A 17,420-nucleotide genomic window follows, 5' to 3' on the forward strand; every position below is an offset into this window, starting at 1 on the left:
CATTTAACAAGCCCCAAATTGCTCGACATTTCGCTGATTGATCAAGGAGGGCCATGTGGTTGAAAACGATGCATTTTTGAACTGTATAAGTGAAAACACGATTTATTAGGAAACTTGTTTGTGGCTGTGGTCATCACACGAATTCACTGCTACGACGGCTCGAAATTGCCGCTTCAACTACAAAGGGGCGTGTCGCGTGTACGAGACAGCTGTGACGTTACACAGAAGTGTGTGGGGATTGGTTGTTTGCCATCCAATTGCGTGACGTTGAGTGCTGAAGCAACCGTTTATCCCGCCCACACTGCTGCCCAGCTCTCCTAGACCCTGGTACAGCTTTTTGCTGTACGGGTCTGGCTGCGCTAGGCTAGATATGGGCAGCTGCAGTTGAGTGGCAATCTTCTTGTAGCCTCTGCCTGACCTGTGAAGGTCGACGCACATCTGCCTCACTTGTATGCTGTGTTCCTTTGTCTTTCCCATGTTTAAGAGTGGATAAGAGAAATGGCCTCGGTGTCACGTCATATTTATACCCCAGGGAAACAGGAAGTGATGAATTACTAATTAAATGTTCCTACATACTCTGGTAAACTTTGTAAACTACTGTAGAAATGGCAGAAATGCTTCAATTATACTTATTCCTGGGAATTGTTAAGGGTGCCAATAATTGTGGAACAGGTGATTTAATGAAAAATAATTATTTTTTAGTCAGGGATTTTTTTATTTTCTTACAATTCATTTGAGTTGAAGGCTTCATTTTCCTACAATTTTCAGTGTGACAGTATTCTTCTGCAATAAACACTGAATTTATTTTAAAGCTTTTAACACATCTCAACCAGGGGTGCCAATAATTATGGAGGGCACTGTATATGAGCCTACAATACCTACTGTAAACAGTTTCCCTGGCAAAATTACGCACACATACGCATGCACACACGCACACACATACGCATGCACACACGCACAAATATTTTTGGCGAGGCAGGTAGTGCCTGTCAGAACATATTGCTGTCTGCTAATTGGGTCACTTTCTAGCCATTCCAAACAACGAGTGAGGTGAAGTTTGCCAGCGTGCCGACGCGCGCGCATACACACACACACACAGACACACACACAGACACACACACACACACACACACACACACACACACACACACACACACACACACACACACACACACACACACACACACACACACACACACACAAGGGGGCCCTGACGCCAACAGCCCAGTGGGTGCGGACCTGGCAGCCAATCAAAGCTTGCACACGCTGCCCGCAGTCAATCTGGCACGCACGCACACACACACACACACACACACACACACACACACTCACACACACACACACACACACACACACACACACACACACACACACACACACACACACACACACACACACACACACACACACACACACAGCCTAGAGTCAATTTGGCACACGCGGGCACAAGAGCCATCTCCAGCGACATGCACAAGCAGGCCTGCCACAGCAGTGTGTGTGTGTGTGTGTGTGTGTGTGTGTGTGTGTGTGTGTGTGTGTGTGTGTGTGTGTGTGTGTGTGTGTGTGTGTGTGTGTTGCATTTTGTGCCAGTGGGAAGCAATGTGTACACGGGCACTGCAGCAGTTTTCAAAGGGGAGTTTAATCCACATGTGTAGTATGAAATTGACTATTTTGTCAGCCCTCTCACTCTCCTCTCACTCCCGGCAGCTCACAGAAATGTGTGTGTGTGTGTATGTGTGTGTGTGTGTGTTTGTGTGCAATCGCCTATTTCGTCAGGCCTTTCACAGCCCCCAGCAGCTTGTTTTTCCTTTCTTTCTGTTTTCTATCTTTCTCCACCTCCTCTTTCACTCCTTCACGTTTTTTTTCTTTTCCTTCTGTTGTATTTTCCTTCTTCCATTCTTTCATTCTCATTTTCTTTCTATTTTCCTTTGCCTCCTCTCTTTCTTTCCGTCATTTCTGTACTTTCGCCTTTCTTCTCTTATTTCTATTTCTCTTTTCAGTTTATTTTCTGGGTTTCCTTCTTTGTGTCTTTCGTCCCGTCTTTCTTCCTACCTCTTCTCTGCTCGCACCCTCTTTCTAACTCTCCCTCTCCCTCTGTTCCTTTATCCCCCTCTTCTTGTCTTCTCTTCTTCTCTTCTCCGCCCTCTGTGTGTTTCTTGCCGCAGGACAGCAACCGAGTGAGTGAGTGAGTGACAGAGCTAGAGAGGATGTGAGGGCGGACAGGGAAGATCTCCAATCTGTGTTTGCCTTCTTGGCTTGACGAGACTTCAGTGTGTGCGTTTGTGTGTGTTTGTGTGTGTGTTTGTGTGTGTGTGTGTGTGTGTGTGTGTGTGTGTGTGTGTGTGTGTGTGTGTGTGTGTGTGTGTGTGTGTGTGTGTGTGTGTGTGTGTGTGTGTGTGTGTGTGTGTGTGTGTTAAAAAACAGAGAGCGAAACGTGAGGGAGGGAGTTTTGATGTGGGAAGGGGTGTCAATTATGAAAACAACCCAAATATTTTAAGTCTCTGTGTGTATAGATGTGTGCGTGCTTGCCTGCATGCGTGCCTGCGTGCTTGAGTACGTCTGTGTGTCTGTTAAAAAGAGGCGTTAAATATGAGCACATCCCAAGCATCAGTTTGAGCCGTGATTGAATGCTATCCCTATCTCTCCACTCCTCTGCCTCTTTGTGTGTGTGTGTGTGTGTGTGTGTGTGTGTGTGTGTGTGTGTGTGTGTGTGTGTGTGTGTGTGTGTGTGTGTGTGTGTGTGTGTGTGTGTGTGTGTGTGTGTGTGAAAGACAGGGAGAAAGGGAGAAAGACAGAGAGAGAGAGTTTGTGTGTGTGTGAGTGTGAGAGAGAGAGAGAGAGAGAGAGAGAGAATGAATGAATGAATGCTTTCGCTATCTCTCCTCTTAATAGGCGACAACACCTTCTTCTACTTATATCTCACTCATCCTTCCTTTTACACATTTACATTCTTCTCCCTTCCTGTCTACTCCGCTTTCACCCTCCTTACCCCACTCCAACTCTCTTCTTTTCCTCCATCACTTTCATCAGCCTTGCCTCTATACTCAATTCAATTCAATTCAATTCAAATATGCTTTATTGGCATGCCTATTGGTACCAGTGCTGCCAAAGCTTACAGATAACATAAAAGTGGTAGCCTAGAAATCTAGACGCCCCTAGTGGCCGCAAAATGAATTTGCTCCCGGGGGCAGTCTAGCCACCCTGAATCTACAACCGATCCAAGCTGTATCGGGGTTCGCGGCCAATCAAATCGTGAGGGGCGGGATCGGGGGCCGGGCTACCTAGTGACGACAGAGTGTGCGACGTTTCGTGTGTAGTCCCAGAGAGAAGTAAACAATGGCTGCCCCTAGCGAATTCACGGCGTCTTTCGATTCAGCTTTGGCAACGACTCTCGAAGATTTGGATATTCATTTCACCTTGCGAGACCAGCAGATAACGGCATTAAAGTTTTTTCTGCAGAAAAGGGACGTTTTTGGACTATTGCCCACCGGATATGGTAAAAGCCTGATTTACCAACTTGCTCCGCTGGTGGGGCGACGCATGGGTCTGCTGCACAAACCACTGGTGGTTATCGTGTCACCCCTTTTAGCACTTATGGACGACCAGGTACAAGAGGCCGAAAAACTGGGTCTTACAGCTGCGCAACTTGGCAAAAGCGACCCGGAGGAGATCCGAAGCGGGCGGTACCAGTTGGTGTTCGGGAGTCCGGAGTCCTGGCTTAACAAGGAATGGCGATGCTTGCTAGCCAGCAAAGTCTACCAAGACAACCTGTTGGGCCTTGTCGTGGATGAAGTTCATCTCACATACAAATGGTAAATATACTTAATGGTACGAATAATATGAACAATGTAAGGGGCAATCGAAGCTACCACAACTAGCTACTCTGATGTTACATGCAACTCTGTGATGTTTCACGATAGTCTAGCCCACTGACTTATATACTCTAACCATCTAAGTTACGGTAGCAGCAAACCATTCGAAATCAAAGCTAACGTCATCGTCCACACAAACAGCTAATTGTTTTGGAATCCTGCATAATGTAATGTGTGAGCTTTTGCGATCGATTTTTGGAACACTAGAGCTCTATGCACATTCCGAAACGATTACTGCTCTTGTGGACGAGGACGCTATCATTCCGGTCTGCTCTTAACATTTAACAGTGGACTGAGAGATTGGGGTGTACATTTTACTTGTAGTCTGCCTGAGTTGATGACGCGCGGGCGGTTGTTTTAAGTGTGCCATAGCTGATGTCACATTGGTTGTGTTTTTATTTTATTTGTTCCAGGGGAAAGGCTGCTAGAGGAGAGAAGGCCTTCAGAGAGAGTTTTGCCAGACTGGCCGAGCTACGGTCCATTGTAAAACCAGGTGAGTAGGCTATGAAATGTTGTGACCCATGACCATTATGATCTCAGTCTGAAGAAAAGTTATTTTACACTGTTCTCACTGCTGTTGATCACAACCCGGCAAACGGAGGTTTCAAAAGTAAAAGTACATTTGTGGTTTAACAAAGACCAGTACACGATATTAGGGCCTGCACATCTGTTACTCCTTTGAAACTAACGAGATAGACTGTACTGATACTGAAACACACTAAAAACCCTGTAAGGACCCACCACTGATCCAACCAGGGTAGTCAGCTGATTGTAAGACAATTACACAGGTCTACTTTTTACTCAGATAAGTTAAGTTACCTATGCTGGAAGGAAACTTACCTTTTTTTTTTTTTTTTTTTTTAAACTTTTGACACCTCTGCTGGCAAGTCAGACCCTCCACAACCCCTTGTGACTTCACCTCACATATTTGGTTGGAATTTTTTAATGGCTTACTTTAATGAAAATGTATTGTACTGTAGATGCTAATGCATTTACCTTTATTCTCCAGGTACACCTATTCTGGCCTTGACAGCAACGGCAGACCTGGACTCGCAAGCTGTTGTCAAAAGGCAGTTACATTTGGAGAATGCCACTGAAGTAATCATAAGCCCAAACAGAAAAAACATAAGGCTTGGACTGTCTACAGTGTCTTCAGATAGCATGGAGTGTCTGAACTGGATTGTGAGGGCGGTTAAAGAGAAGGGTCCAACAATGGCACCAATAATCATCTACTGCCGTACATTGCCTATGTGCGGGAAGGTGTTCTGTCACCTACAGTATGAACTTGGTGAGGACAGCTGGGTGGATCGGGATCCAGAACACACGGCAGAAAACCGACTCATTGGCATGTTTCACAGCCAAACACTTCCCCATCACAAGATCACAGTACTGGAATCATTACGTGGCAATGGTTCATGCAGAGTGGTTGTAGCCTCCACAGCTCTGGGAATGGGACTGAACTTTCCTAACATATCACATGTCGTGATGTATGGCTCACCTGAGGATGTGGAGGCCATTGTACAAGAGGTTGGCAGGGCCGGGCGAGATGGGTCTCCAGCACATGCCATAATTTACAAATTGAAGCAGGAAGCAAGAGTGAATGAGGGCGTTAAGACACTGGTGAAGAAGGGCATCACTAGTTGCCTTAGGAAGGCCTTATTCTCACACTTCGAACATAACACTGAGTGTGTTCTGCCGGGCCATTTGTGCTGCTCATACTGCCACTCTGTTTGCTCTTGCAGCTCTCCCAGTTGTGACGTGGCAATACCCGATTACGAACTGCCTGAACAGTACACTCATGCCGTTGTCAAAAGCAGAGAAGTTACAGAGGATCAAAGACAGACAATTAGAGATACTCTGTACAGGTACAAGCTCAGCTTAGTCCAGAACATGCCTCTGTACACTAACAGCAGCGACTGCACTGGTTTTAGTAACGAGCTGATAGACTGTGTTCTTGAGCGCTGCACAGATATATTTGATCTCCCATTCATAATGGACAACCTACCGGTGTTCAGTAAAAGGCACGGACAGGAAATTCTCAGCATTATTTTTAATGTCTTCGGGGATTTTGAATACACTGAAGTTGATCTGCCTGTGGAGGAAACTATGGTGCCAGACCAAGACTACACAGGTTACTTTGACTCTGACTCTGATGCAAACGCCTTGTCCCAATGGAGCAGTCTAGAATCCGGGGTGTCACAGTTGAGTACAGACTGAAACATTTGTTAGTCATTTCATATGACCACTGTACATAACTCTTACATCTTTGAAAGTACTGCCTGAATATTTATGTCAGATGACTGCCTGTAAATAAAATTGAAGAACGATCTCAATTCTTGTTTAAGTGTTTATTTACATTTACATTTACAGAAAAAGGGTGAATTAGTTGTGTACTTAATAATGTGCATATTATTTACAATGGGACATAAAAAGCAACATATGTCATGAGCACTCTCTCTCCCTGGTAGCAACCTTAATTGCATTCAATTCTCTGCCACTCTGCTCACTCTCTCCCTACTCTGCCTAACGAGCTCCACCTGGCTCCGCCCTGCTCTGCTCTTGTTACCTGGCCAGCTGCACTGCATTTCCCACTCACCATCCTCACCTTGCCTCACTCTGTTCTAATTACTCTGCCAGCTGCACTGCGTTTCCCCACTAACCTCTCCCAGTATATCAAGCCCTGTTTTTCAGCCAAGCCCTGTCAGATCGTCTTCAAACCCGGACCAGTAACCTGCCTGTCTACGCTCTGACTCCTGTCTGATTCCGATCCTCTTGACTGCCTCCCTGTTCTACTGCCCCGACTATCCCGACCTGCCTTCTGGACCTCGACTACTCTCTGATCTTCAGCCCCTCCGGTAACTCGATTCTGCCTTCTGTCTCTCACCACGATTATTGCCTAGCCCTGGTCTGTACTTCTGCCTGCCATTCATATTGCTTTTGTGTGTGTGTTCCCCCAGTTCTCCGACCACCAGATGAGCGAGCCCAGACGATTCACCACCCTCAGCCCGACACGCCGCTCAATCACTGGGGGACACACACACTAGGCACTTTGGACTGGAAACCCCCGGACACTTGGTGAGCCCCAGGTAACCCACAGGACCCTGAACAACCCCAGAGCCCCAAGCACCCCTGGAACCCCTGACACCCCTGGCACTCCTAGCACCCCTGGAACCGGCACCCCCAAGACCTCACGATCATCTCACTCCTCTTCCCCCCCGAAACCTTCAATAAAGAACTCTGAATTTGAACTTGCGCTCTTGGGTCCTCTTCTGTTCGTGACAGAACGATCTGACCATCATGGACCCAGCGCACTCCCTAACCATGATGGGAGAAGAGCCAGAGATGACTGCCCTACAACGACTGGAACGCTCTGAGGGAGACATAAGTCGGATGGCTGTCGACATCGCTTCCCTTCTCCATCTAGGCAACCAACAACAACAGCAATTCAACCAGCAGCAACAACAGATCCAGCAGCAACAGCAACAGCTTCAGCAGCAGCAGCAACAGTTTCAGCTACAACAGCAACAGTTCCAACTGCAGCAACAACAGCTAGCCCAAGCCCTGCAACTACTCTCAAACCCGGCTACTCCACCTGCACCCCCCCCTGGTCCTTCTGTTCCTGTACCACCGACACTCCTTCATCCCTCCGCTGGAGGTCCCAATGCTGCAGGCCCGGCAGTGCTGCCACCAGATCCCCACACTCCTGAACCAAAGATTGGGAACCCGGAACGTTTTGATGGCAACCAGAAGCAAGTAAGACCATTCTTGAGCAGCTGCCGAATCCAGTTTGCACTACAGCCCAGGACTTTCTCAACAGAGGGAGCCAAGGTGGGGTATGTCATCACACATCTCACCGGTCGAGCTCGGTTGTGGGGAACGGCGGAATTCGACCGGCAAACCCCAGCCTGTGCCTCCTTCAGTGCCTTTGAGGAGGAGATGTTAAAGGTCTTTGACCTAGGCTCGCCAACAGCCGAAGCGTCACAAGCTCTGCTCACCATCCGTCAGGGCAATCGGACAGTGGCAGACTTCTCCATTGACTTTCGTACCCTGGCCAGTCAAAGCTCGTTTAACCCAGAGGCACTGGTGCAAGCCTTCCTCCATAGCCTGGCGGACTATATCAAAGACGCGCTTGTTTCCCATGACCCGCCCTCAACGCTTGATGCCGCCATTGACCTTGCCGTCCGCATTGACCGCCGTATACAGACCCGGGGGAGGGAGAAGGGCCGTCTCAGTCAACCTGCCATCCGCACTCAGGTCGATACCGCCTCTGTCCAGCCCCTGCCTGTCAAGTCCCAAAGCCAACTCAATCAGCCTGAGCCCATGGAGATTGGCCGTGCCTCTCTGACTCCTGAGGAGCGTCGGCGCCGTCTAAGCTCCAACCTTTGCCTCTACTGTGGTGGTGAAAATCACCGTGTCGCCACTTGTCCGGGAAAAGCCGCAGCTCACCAGGTGTAGGGGAGATCCGGGTGAGCTCAACAAATCTTCAGTCTCCCTCCATCCGAAAAACCCTGCTTCATCTCCGCCTTCAGCTTTCTGACAAGACTCATACATTGGCCGCCCTTGTGGATTCCGGAGCCGAAGCAAACATCATGGACCCTGAGCTTGCACGGCAACTGGGCGTGAACCATCATCAACTGACACAACCCATTCCTGCACGAGCCCTGGATGGGCATCATCTTGGCACTGTCACTCATATCTCCACCCCTGTGACAATCCTGCTGTCAGGAAACCACCAGGAGTCCATCCAGTTTCACCTCCTACACTCACCTGGCCAACCACTCATTCTTGGATACCCGTGGCTCCGTCAGCACAACCCCCACATCGACTGGGAGACAGGAACAGTCCGTGAGTGGGGAAGGAGTTGTCACCAGACCTGTTTAAGGGGGGCCACCCTGCCCGTTCACCGGGAAAGACCTAGCGCTACCCCCGACATATCCAATGTTCCGGCCTGTTACCACAGCCTGAAAGAGGTGTTCAACAAATCCAAGGCGACATCTCTACCCCCACACAGACCCTATGACTGCGCGATTGATCTCCTGCCTGGCACAGCACCTCCCAAGGGTCGTCTGTATTCACTGTCAGCCCCGGAAAGAAAGGCCATGGAGGACTACATTAATGACTCTCTTGCCGCCGGGATAATTAGACCGTCATCTTCCCCCGCAGGAGCGGGATTCTTCTTTGTCGGCAAGAAGGACGGTTCTCTTCGTCCATGCATAGATTACCGGGGTCTGAACGACATCACGGTTAAGAATCGCTACCCACTGCCCTTACTTTCGTCTGCCTTCGAACTGCTGCAGGGAGCCACTGTATTCACAAAGCTGGACCTTCGCAATGCCTACCATCTGGTGCGGATGAGGGAGGGAGACGAATGGAAGACAGCGTTCAACACACCAACCGGCCACTATGAATATCTCGTCATGCCCTTCGGCCTCACCAATGCCCCAGCAGTTTTTCAAGCCCTAGTGAATGATATCCTCAGGGACATGCTAAATACGTTCGTATTTGTGTACCTTGACGATATTTTAATATTCTCAAAGACTCTGTCAGAACACACGCACCACGTCCAGTTGGTCCTGCGCCGCCTGCTGGAGAACTCTCTTTTCGTGAAGGCAGAGAAGTGCGAGTTCCATGCCAAAACCGTTTCATTCCTGGGGTATGTGGTGACCGAGGGCAGCATTCAGATGGATCTCACGAAGGTGTCAGCTGTCACTTCCTGGCCAGTTCCTGAGTCTCGGAAAAAGTTGCAACAGTTCCTGGGCTTTGCCAACTTTTATAGGAGATTCATCAGAAACTATAGCACAGTGGCTGCACCCCTCACTGCGCTAACCAGCACTAAACAACCGTACCAATGGACATCAGCTGCTGATAAGGCCTTCAATATCCTCAAGACATGTTTCACTTCTGCTCCCATCCTCCAGATGCCAGATGCAGCAAGGCAGTTTGTGGTGGAGGTAGATGCTTCGGACGTGGGAGTGGGTGCAGTGCTTTCTCAAAGAGCAGCTGAGGATGGCAAGATGCACCCCTGTGCCTTCTACTCCCGTCGGCTAACCCCTGCCGAATGCAACTACGACATTGGGAACCGCGAGCTGTTGGCTGTCAAGCTCGCCCTTGAAGAATGGCGGCACTGGTTAGAGGGGTCGAAGGAACCATTCGTAGTGTGGACAGACCACAAAAACCTGGAGTATATCCAAACAGCCAGGAGGCTGAACTCCCGTCAACAGCGGTGGTCTCTGTTCTTTACGCGCTTCAATTTCACGCTCTCCTACCGCCCGGGATCTCGCAACATCAAACCTGATGCTCTTTCCCGGATGTTTCAGAAGGACGAGACCACCGCCATGACAGCCCCCATTCTTCCCAGCCACTTTGTCGTAGCGGCCCTCACCTGGGAGATCGAGAAGCAGGTCATGGAGGCTCTTCGGGACCAGCCAGGCCCAAGCACCAGCGCCCCCAACCGTCTGTTTGTTCCAGCAAATCTCAGGTCACCTGTGATTCAGTGGGGGCACGAATCCCGTCTGGCCTGTCATCCCGGCATCACTCGCACCCTTCATCTGGTCCGCCAGCGGTTCTGGTGGCGGCGGATGAGACGGGATGTCCGAGAATTCATCCGAGCTTGTCCCACTTGTAACCGAAACAAGACCCCCAACCAGCCTCCTGCTGGGTTGCTGCAACCCCTACTCATACCCAAGAGGCCCTGGTCCCACGTTTCACTGGACTTTGTTACGGGCCTTCCGCCCTCTGACGGACACACAGTCATCCTTACCATTGTTGACCGCTTTAGTAAGATGACCCACTTCGTGCCCCTTCCCAAACTACCCTCTGCTAAGGAGACCGCCCAGGTGGTCCTGGAACATGTGTTTCGTATCCATGGCCTACCCCAGGATATAGTGTCAGACCGGGGCCCGCAATTCTCAGCAACCTTTTGGAAGGAGTTCTGTCATCTCCTTGGGGCCACCGCCAGCCTATCGTCTGGATTCCACCCGCAGTCAAACGGCCAGACTGAACGCATGAACCAGGAGCTGGAGAAGGCACTGAGGTGTGTGGCCTCCCAAAATCCCCGGGCCTGGGCTCAACACCTGCTCTGGGTGGAATATGCCCATAATTCACTCACCAGTTCCTCCACCGGGCTCTCCCCCTTTCAGTGTGTCTACGGGTATCAACCTCCACTGTTTGCCAGCCAGGAAGCGGATGCCACCTGTCCGTCTGCTCTTGCGTATGCCCGCCGCTGCCGCCGCACTTGGGCCCAGGCTCGCACTGTGCTCCTGAAGTCTGGAACCAGCTACGCCGTCGGTGCCAACCGACGGAGGACCCCAGCACCTACTTACCGGGTTGGTCAGAAGGTCTGGCTGTCTGCCCGGGATCTGCCGCTGCGGGTTGAATCACGAAAGCTGGCCCCTCGCTTCATTGGTCCTTTTCCTGTGCAGAAAGTCATCAGTCCAACGGCGGTCCGACTTCAGTTGCCCGCTTCCATGCGGGTCCACCCCACCTTCCACGTCTCCAAGGTCAAGCCGGTCCATGAAAGTCCCCTGGTCCCTGCAGCTCCGGCGCCACCTCCTCCGCGCCTCGTCGATGGCGGTCCTGTCTTCACCGTCCGGCGGCTGCTCCGCTCTAGGCGAAGGGGTAGGGGTCTCCAGTACCTCGTTGACTGGGAGGGATATGGTCCAGAGGAGAGGACCTGGATCCCGGCCAGGAGGATAGTGGACCGGACCCTCATCACTGACTTCCACCGACTACATCCTGATCAGCCTGCAATCTGTAGGGGTCGTCCAAGAGGGGTCCCTAGCCGTCCTGCCCGCCCTGCTTCCTGTCCTGTGCCTGACCCTGCTCCTGTCTCAGTGCCTGTCCTGTCTCCCGACCGTGGTCCTCCAGCTCCTTCTGAGGATGAGGATATTCACTCGGACCGCTCGGAGGAGTTCTGACCCGCCGCCTGCTCCCCTCCACCCTCCCGGCGTGATGTTGTTCTTGGGACTTCTGGGGCCGTCCCTTGGAGGGGGGGTCCTGTCATGAGCACTCTCTCTCCCTGGTAGCAACCTTAATTGCATTCAATTCTCTGCCACTCTGCTCACTCTCTCCCTACTCTGCCTAACGAGCTCCACCTGGCTCCGCCCTGCTCTGCTCTTGTTACCTGGCCAGCTGCACTGCATTTCCCACTCACCATCCTCACCTTGCCTCACTCTGTTCTAATTACTCTGCCAGCTGCACTGCGTTTCCCCACTAACCTCTCCCAGTATATCAAGCCCTGTTTTTCAGCCAAGCCCTGTCAGATCGTCTTCAAACCCGGACCAGTAACCTGCCTGTCTACGCTCTGACTCCTGTCTGATTCCGATCCTCTTGACTGCCTCCCTGTTCTACTGCCCCGACTATCCCGACCTGCCTTCTGGACCTCGACTACTCTCTGATCTTCAGCCCCTCCGGTAACTCGATTCTGCCTTCTGTCTCTCACCACGATTATTGCCTAGCCCTGGTCTGTACTTCTGCCTGCCATTCATATTGCTTTTGTGTGTGTGTTCCCCCAGTTCTCCGACCACCAGATGAGCGAGCCCAGACGATTCACCACCCTCAGCCCGACACGCCGCTCGATCACTGGGGGACACACACACTAGGCACTTTGGACTGGAAACCCCCGGACACTTGGTGAGCCCCAGGTAACCCACAGGACCCTGAACAACCCCAGAGCCCCAAGCACCCCTGGAACCCCTGACACCCCTGGCACTCCTAGCACCCCTGGAACCGGCACCCCCAAGACCTCACGATCATCTCACTCCTCTTCCCCCCCGAAACCTTCAATAAAGAACTCTGAATTTGAACTTGCGCTCTTGGGTCCTCTTCTGTCCGTGACAACATACCCAGGATTTAAAAATGGAAATCAGTAGTCAAATAGTATTAAGAAAAGAAATGCAAGATATTCTTGATTGTGAAATGGTAACCGGTAGTCAAATACTGTAGATACAAAGTAAAAACAAAAAAAACATTTCTGACAAGTGACAATGTTACATACAATGTGCTTTAAAGTGACTGGGTTGGAACTGGCTGGTTCAATTGAGTTTAAACATGTTTTACAAGTCGAGATACTCGCAGCAAACACCGAAAAATTGTGCTAAATAAGTGTAATTAAATACGCCTGTTAGAAGAGGCCTATAACAGTCTAGACAATATTTTGACAAACTGAATGCATGGTAAAGTGCAGAAAGGTAAGGGTGCAATTATGAGTCATCAAGTGTTAATGCTTAAATACCTAAGTACTGCATAGATCTGAAGATACCTATAGGGACTTCACAAGACAAGAAACTACCAATGAGTGAGATTTATTTTTTCAGTTTTCTCCACTCTTTCAGTTTGAGCATCATCCACTCCCACATTTCCTTTTTTTTCATTTTGTGCAACAGATTGCTGTCAAACTTCGGGAAAGCCCGAAATTCCCTTCCAGGTATCTTTGACAACAGTTGACCCTCCCTGAAAACATTAATCAGAGTCAATATATCCTGTGTCTGCTGCTCAGCACGATGGATGCCACTTGGCTTTTTCACACCCAGTTCACTATCAACTTTGTCCATTATCTCTTTCAAAACGCCTATGGCCTTGCTGACTCGGCTAGCAGACGCTTCAGACAGGTTTGGACCCTGACCCTTCAAGAAAGACTTCAGGAAGTTGTTGAGGTGTTCTAAATGAAGGTCTAAGGGGATGTTGCCTCCATTCCCTCCCCTAGTGCTCCAAAACCTGTTCCAGGTCACGCTGTGCGACATCCGAGGCGTCAGGCACGCATTCACGTACTGTATGCATAGTGGCTGTGCGCATGGGCTTTGTAGAAGAGCAGAGCTACTTTGTACAGCCTCATCAGTCGTTCTCCGTCACCCTCTTTCACAGCATCCAGCATGTCCCAAAGGAGAAAGCTGAAGCTGAGACGCGCCAAGGTATGTTCCTGCTTGTGGTCTTTGTTGAGTGATGTACCAGGCAATGTTTCGGGGGACACGTGTAAGTTGTGCTTTTTAAGCTCGTGATTGTCTCTGGATTTGGGATAGGTGTATACCTGCTGACAGCCTGGCGCTCGACAAGGGTACTGCGTTGCCTGAGTCGATGTCACATCTGCTTCGCCGAGACCAGTCATGGCCTCAACCGCATCCCCAAGCAGGATGTACTTATCGACCACCTCAGCAGATTTGGCATGCAACCATGTTCGCCTCGTGTCTGTTGATCCTGATGCAATGTCCTCAGGAACAAACGATTCCGGGATTTCTAAGTCACATGGAAGAAAAAACACAAACAAAAGCAAAGGTTTACATTATTCCCTCTACCCAAACAGTTCAGTTTTAAAGCACTGCTGTCCCATTTCAAAACACCCTATTTATGTACCTTCGATATCCTTCAGGCCAAAGTGCTCCATGGCAGCCGTCAGAAGCAGCGCAGTAGTGTCTGTGATGACAAAATGTTTGTATGCGTTGTAGGCAGCCTTGGGACCCTGTTTCGCATTGCTGCACCTGTGATACAAAGAAATGTTACCGTCACTCTTGGTGTTCGAACCAGCCACCACTATACACCAACAGAGAATACTTAAACCTCTGAGTCAAGAGACCAGGCAATCGACCCAGCGGTCAGAAGCGGTCTTTGAATAGGTGTGTGAGGATTTAATCACAAGCACACTCTCATACACTCACATACAAATGTAAAATTGTGTTAGTAATCTCTCACACCACCTTTCATATTTCAAACAACACAAATATCACATTCTGAGAAACTCTGTGAAAATACGAACCACATTCCAGGGATGGGCTTTCATCATGACCCACCCCAGCTTAACGAATAAGAACAACTTCTCAGGAGTGGGCTTTCCATCATGACCCACTCCATTCCATTCCATTAGAAAACTGCAGAAAACACTGTCAGCAAATAATAACATTAATAACAATAACAATAATAAAATTAGCCAGCAACATCAAATTTATTTCTGTTGATTTCAAATGAATTTCAGAATCTAAAAAATAAATAAATAGTAATTCATGTAGTGTCATATATTCATTCATCGTGTCACTACATTACATTTACATTACATTTGGCTGACACTTTTTAAACAAAGCAGCTTTACCTCAACTTTGTCATGTTGGCGCACAGAGTCCCATGGTCCTTTGCAGATTTCTCACTGAAGAACACTTTGTAGTGGATCTGAGTTCACAAAAGGAAAAAAAGACAAAAAAAACTAGTAAAACCAGGGACAGAGTAAAGATTGGTTAAATAAACTTACTCCCACAAAGGGCGTCCAGATTCCAAGGCAAACATTTTGCAACTGTATTACAAATTTAAGGGAATACTGTGTTTTTAATAGCAGTACAACACACTTCAACTATGACCTACTGTCTTAAATTAAATAATGAATGAACTGAATATAACAGTTTCAGCAAACACATGTCACAATGTGATACATTACTCACTTGAAATAGCATCCTAATCGCATGCCAGTCCTCAAACATGAATTCCATGCCATCCAATCGCTCCTCCGTATTCAGACCATTGGCATAGGCCCACTGCAGGTTTCTGCTATTTGCTTCGGAAAGCCTGTCGCCTCCAACCAAAATGGTTGAAATCCCATCAGGCTGTTTTGGTACATACCTACAATTGAGACAGAAGAAATTGTTTGTATATTCTTCTCACAGTTATTACACTGGAAAGAATTTTGTGACCCTCCTTCATGCTTACGTGTTCTGAAAGTGATGAAGTACTTCTGCCAAATCGGCAGATTTGTTTTCATCCTTGAAAAGCAGTCCTAATGGGTACTGTAGAGGTAAACAGAGACACAATTACTTTCACTACACTGACATTGTATGGTGTAGGTGTTTATGTAGTTGTTTATGTATTGTTTTAAGTTCTTACATCAGTGGAATGCTGCGCCATTTCTGCTGAATACTGATGCGGTATGTGTCGCACAACCACATTGGAGAATGGCTTGAATACAGACAGATAGCTAGACAGGATTCGGCTGGTGAAAACAATGAACTCTCTTCGCATCTGCATTTGTTCATTCTGGCTAGGGAGTGACAAATTCAGGTCATAGTCCAGAAGATTTCCAATTGGTTTGTCATTAGCCAGGTGATAAATGGGGACACGGTCCTGGACAGCGATGTGGTGTATCCAATGAATTGACTTGTTACTGTGTAGGGTGGACTGGTGGTGTGTGTGCATGAAAAAATCTAAATTATCAAAGATGATGGAATAAGTGTGTGGTGTAGTCGAGCACTTCTCCACCAACGACTGAGATGTGATCCTCACATCATGTCCAGAACCCTGGTCCACGGCACTTCCTTCAGTCAACTCTGATGAGGTCCTCAACTCTTTATCTGATGTTGCCTGCTCCGTGACGTTTTCAGCCAGCTCAGATGTGATCCCTTCCCCTGATGTGGCCTGGTCTGTGGCACAGCTTTCAGCCAAATCTGTTGTCATACATTTAAGACACATACACATAAGACAACATAACCCCATACATGTCATGTACATGACACTGTGTGTGTGTGTGTGTGTGTGTGTGTGTGTGTGTGTGTGTGTGTGTGTGTGTGTGTGTGTGTGTGTGTGTGTGTGTGTGTGTGTGTGTGTGTGTGTGTGTGTGTATTTTACTTCTCACCTGATATTGTAAGGTCTTCCATACTTCGGAACACATCACCGGGTATCATCTCAGACTCCGTCCAGGCATCTATGGAGGTTTCGTCCTGCTCTTCACTGACAGGCTGACACCCAGCTTCCATTGCCAGGAATTCTTCGTTTTGCCTCTTCAATGACCAAAGACCAGATCCACAATTGTTTGCCAATTCCTTCTGCTTTCCAATAGCATTCTTGTATGTTGTTGAAATGGCAAATTTGCTGAGCCTTTCAAACACTGCTTTCTTTGCACCCCCATATTGCAGAATGCAGTTGATGTAGTAAGCGAACCCAGACAGGCGATTTTCTCTACCTCTTAATGCAATTGCAGCAGCAGCACAGGTGACAAAACGTGAGTGTTTTGTGATGGTTGTGAAGATGGACAAGAGGAGTGGTGAGAGGCGCTGCAGGTCTGACTCCAGGCTGCTAAATGAGAAAGAACTCAAATCTTCTGGTGAAGACCTCCACAACATGCATTTCTTGCTGGGGTCGCAGAGTGCTCTGGATTCACTTTCAATGACTGTAAGGATGCTGGCCTTCACTTCCTGTGAAAGCTCCTCATGCTTCATGATTAGTTTGGCCGCTGCTTTCCATTTTTTGTTCATGATGTGTTTCACCAACAAAGCATTCTCAGATTTGTGCACCTCTTGATCAGAAATGACCTGAAAGAAGTAAAAGAAGTCAGAAATATCAATATGTATTATGTTAATAATCAAACAATGATAAACCAATGATAATCTACTTTAATAGTCTTCAATGTAGGACGACAACATTGAAATTGTTCAAGAGGCATAGGACAACCATTGATGTATAAGGGGGCAACATACAGCATCAGACCCTAGGTTATGTAAACTTTGATCAGGGTCATGTTGGTAGTTTGTGTTGTGATGGAGATAACACAGGGGAGTGCTGATAAATGTCATCAGACAG

General features: G+C 48.6%; 2 protein-coding genes across 2 annotated transcripts in view; one reads left to right on the top strand and one right to left on the bottom strand.

Moving 5' to 3' along the window:
- Window positions 1–3,250: 3,250 nt before the first annotated feature.
- Window positions 3,251–6,188, top strand: LOC134448510 (ATP-dependent DNA helicase RecQ-like). Its single transcript, XM_063198184.1, has 3 exons — window positions 3,251–3,812; window positions 4,286–4,365; window positions 4,882–6,188. The coding sequence occupies exons 1-3, from the start codon at window positions 3,337–3,339 to the stop codon at window positions 6,087–6,089; spliced, it is 1,764 nt and encodes a 587-aa protein (XP_063054254.1). The 5' UTR covers window positions 3,251–3,336; the 3' UTR covers window positions 6,090–6,188.
- Window positions 6,189–13,632: 7,444 nt separating this feature from the next.
- LOC134449775 (uncharacterized) overlaps window positions 13,633–17,420 on the bottom strand; it is a 5,786-nt gene continuing 1,998 nt past the window's right edge. The window contains exons 2-8 of the mRNA XM_063199884.1: window positions 16,477–17,152; window positions 16,128–16,288; window positions 15,558–15,634; window positions 15,293–15,470; window positions 14,950–15,026; window positions 14,220–14,344; window positions 13,633–14,102 (exon numbers count right to left, since the gene is read on the bottom strand). Coding sequence (XP_063055954.1) covers window positions 13,633–14,102; window positions 14,220–14,344; window positions 14,950–15,026; window positions 15,293–15,470; window positions 15,558–15,634; window positions 16,128–16,288; window positions 16,477–17,152 — 1,764 coding nt within the window. The remainder of the gene's footprint in view (window positions 14,103–14,219; window positions 14,345–14,949; window positions 15,027–15,292; window positions 15,471–15,557; window positions 15,635–16,127; window positions 16,289–16,476; window positions 17,153–17,420) is intronic.

This window comes from Engraulis encrasicolus, chromosome 5, assembly GCF_034702125.1.
Source record: "Engraulis encrasicolus isolate BLACKSEA-1 chromosome 5, IST_EnEncr_1.0, whole genome shotgun sequence".
Classification (NCBI taxonomy): Eukaryota; Metazoa; Chordata; class Actinopteri; order Clupeiformes; family Engraulidae; genus Engraulis; species Engraulis encrasicolus.

Coding starts and splice junctions, on each gene's coding strand:
- LOC134448510 (XM_063198184.1), top strand. CDS start 3,337: ATGGCTGCCCCTAGCGAATTCACGGCGTCTTTCGATTCAGCTTTGGCA. Junction 3,813..4,285: donor GTTCATCTCACATACAAATG/GTAAATATACTT, acceptor TATTTGTTCCAG/GGGAAAGGCTGCTAGAGGAG. Junction 4,366..4,881: donor ACGGTCCATTGTAAAACCAG/GTGAGTAGGCTA, acceptor TTTATTCTCCAG/GTACACCTATTCTGGCCTTG.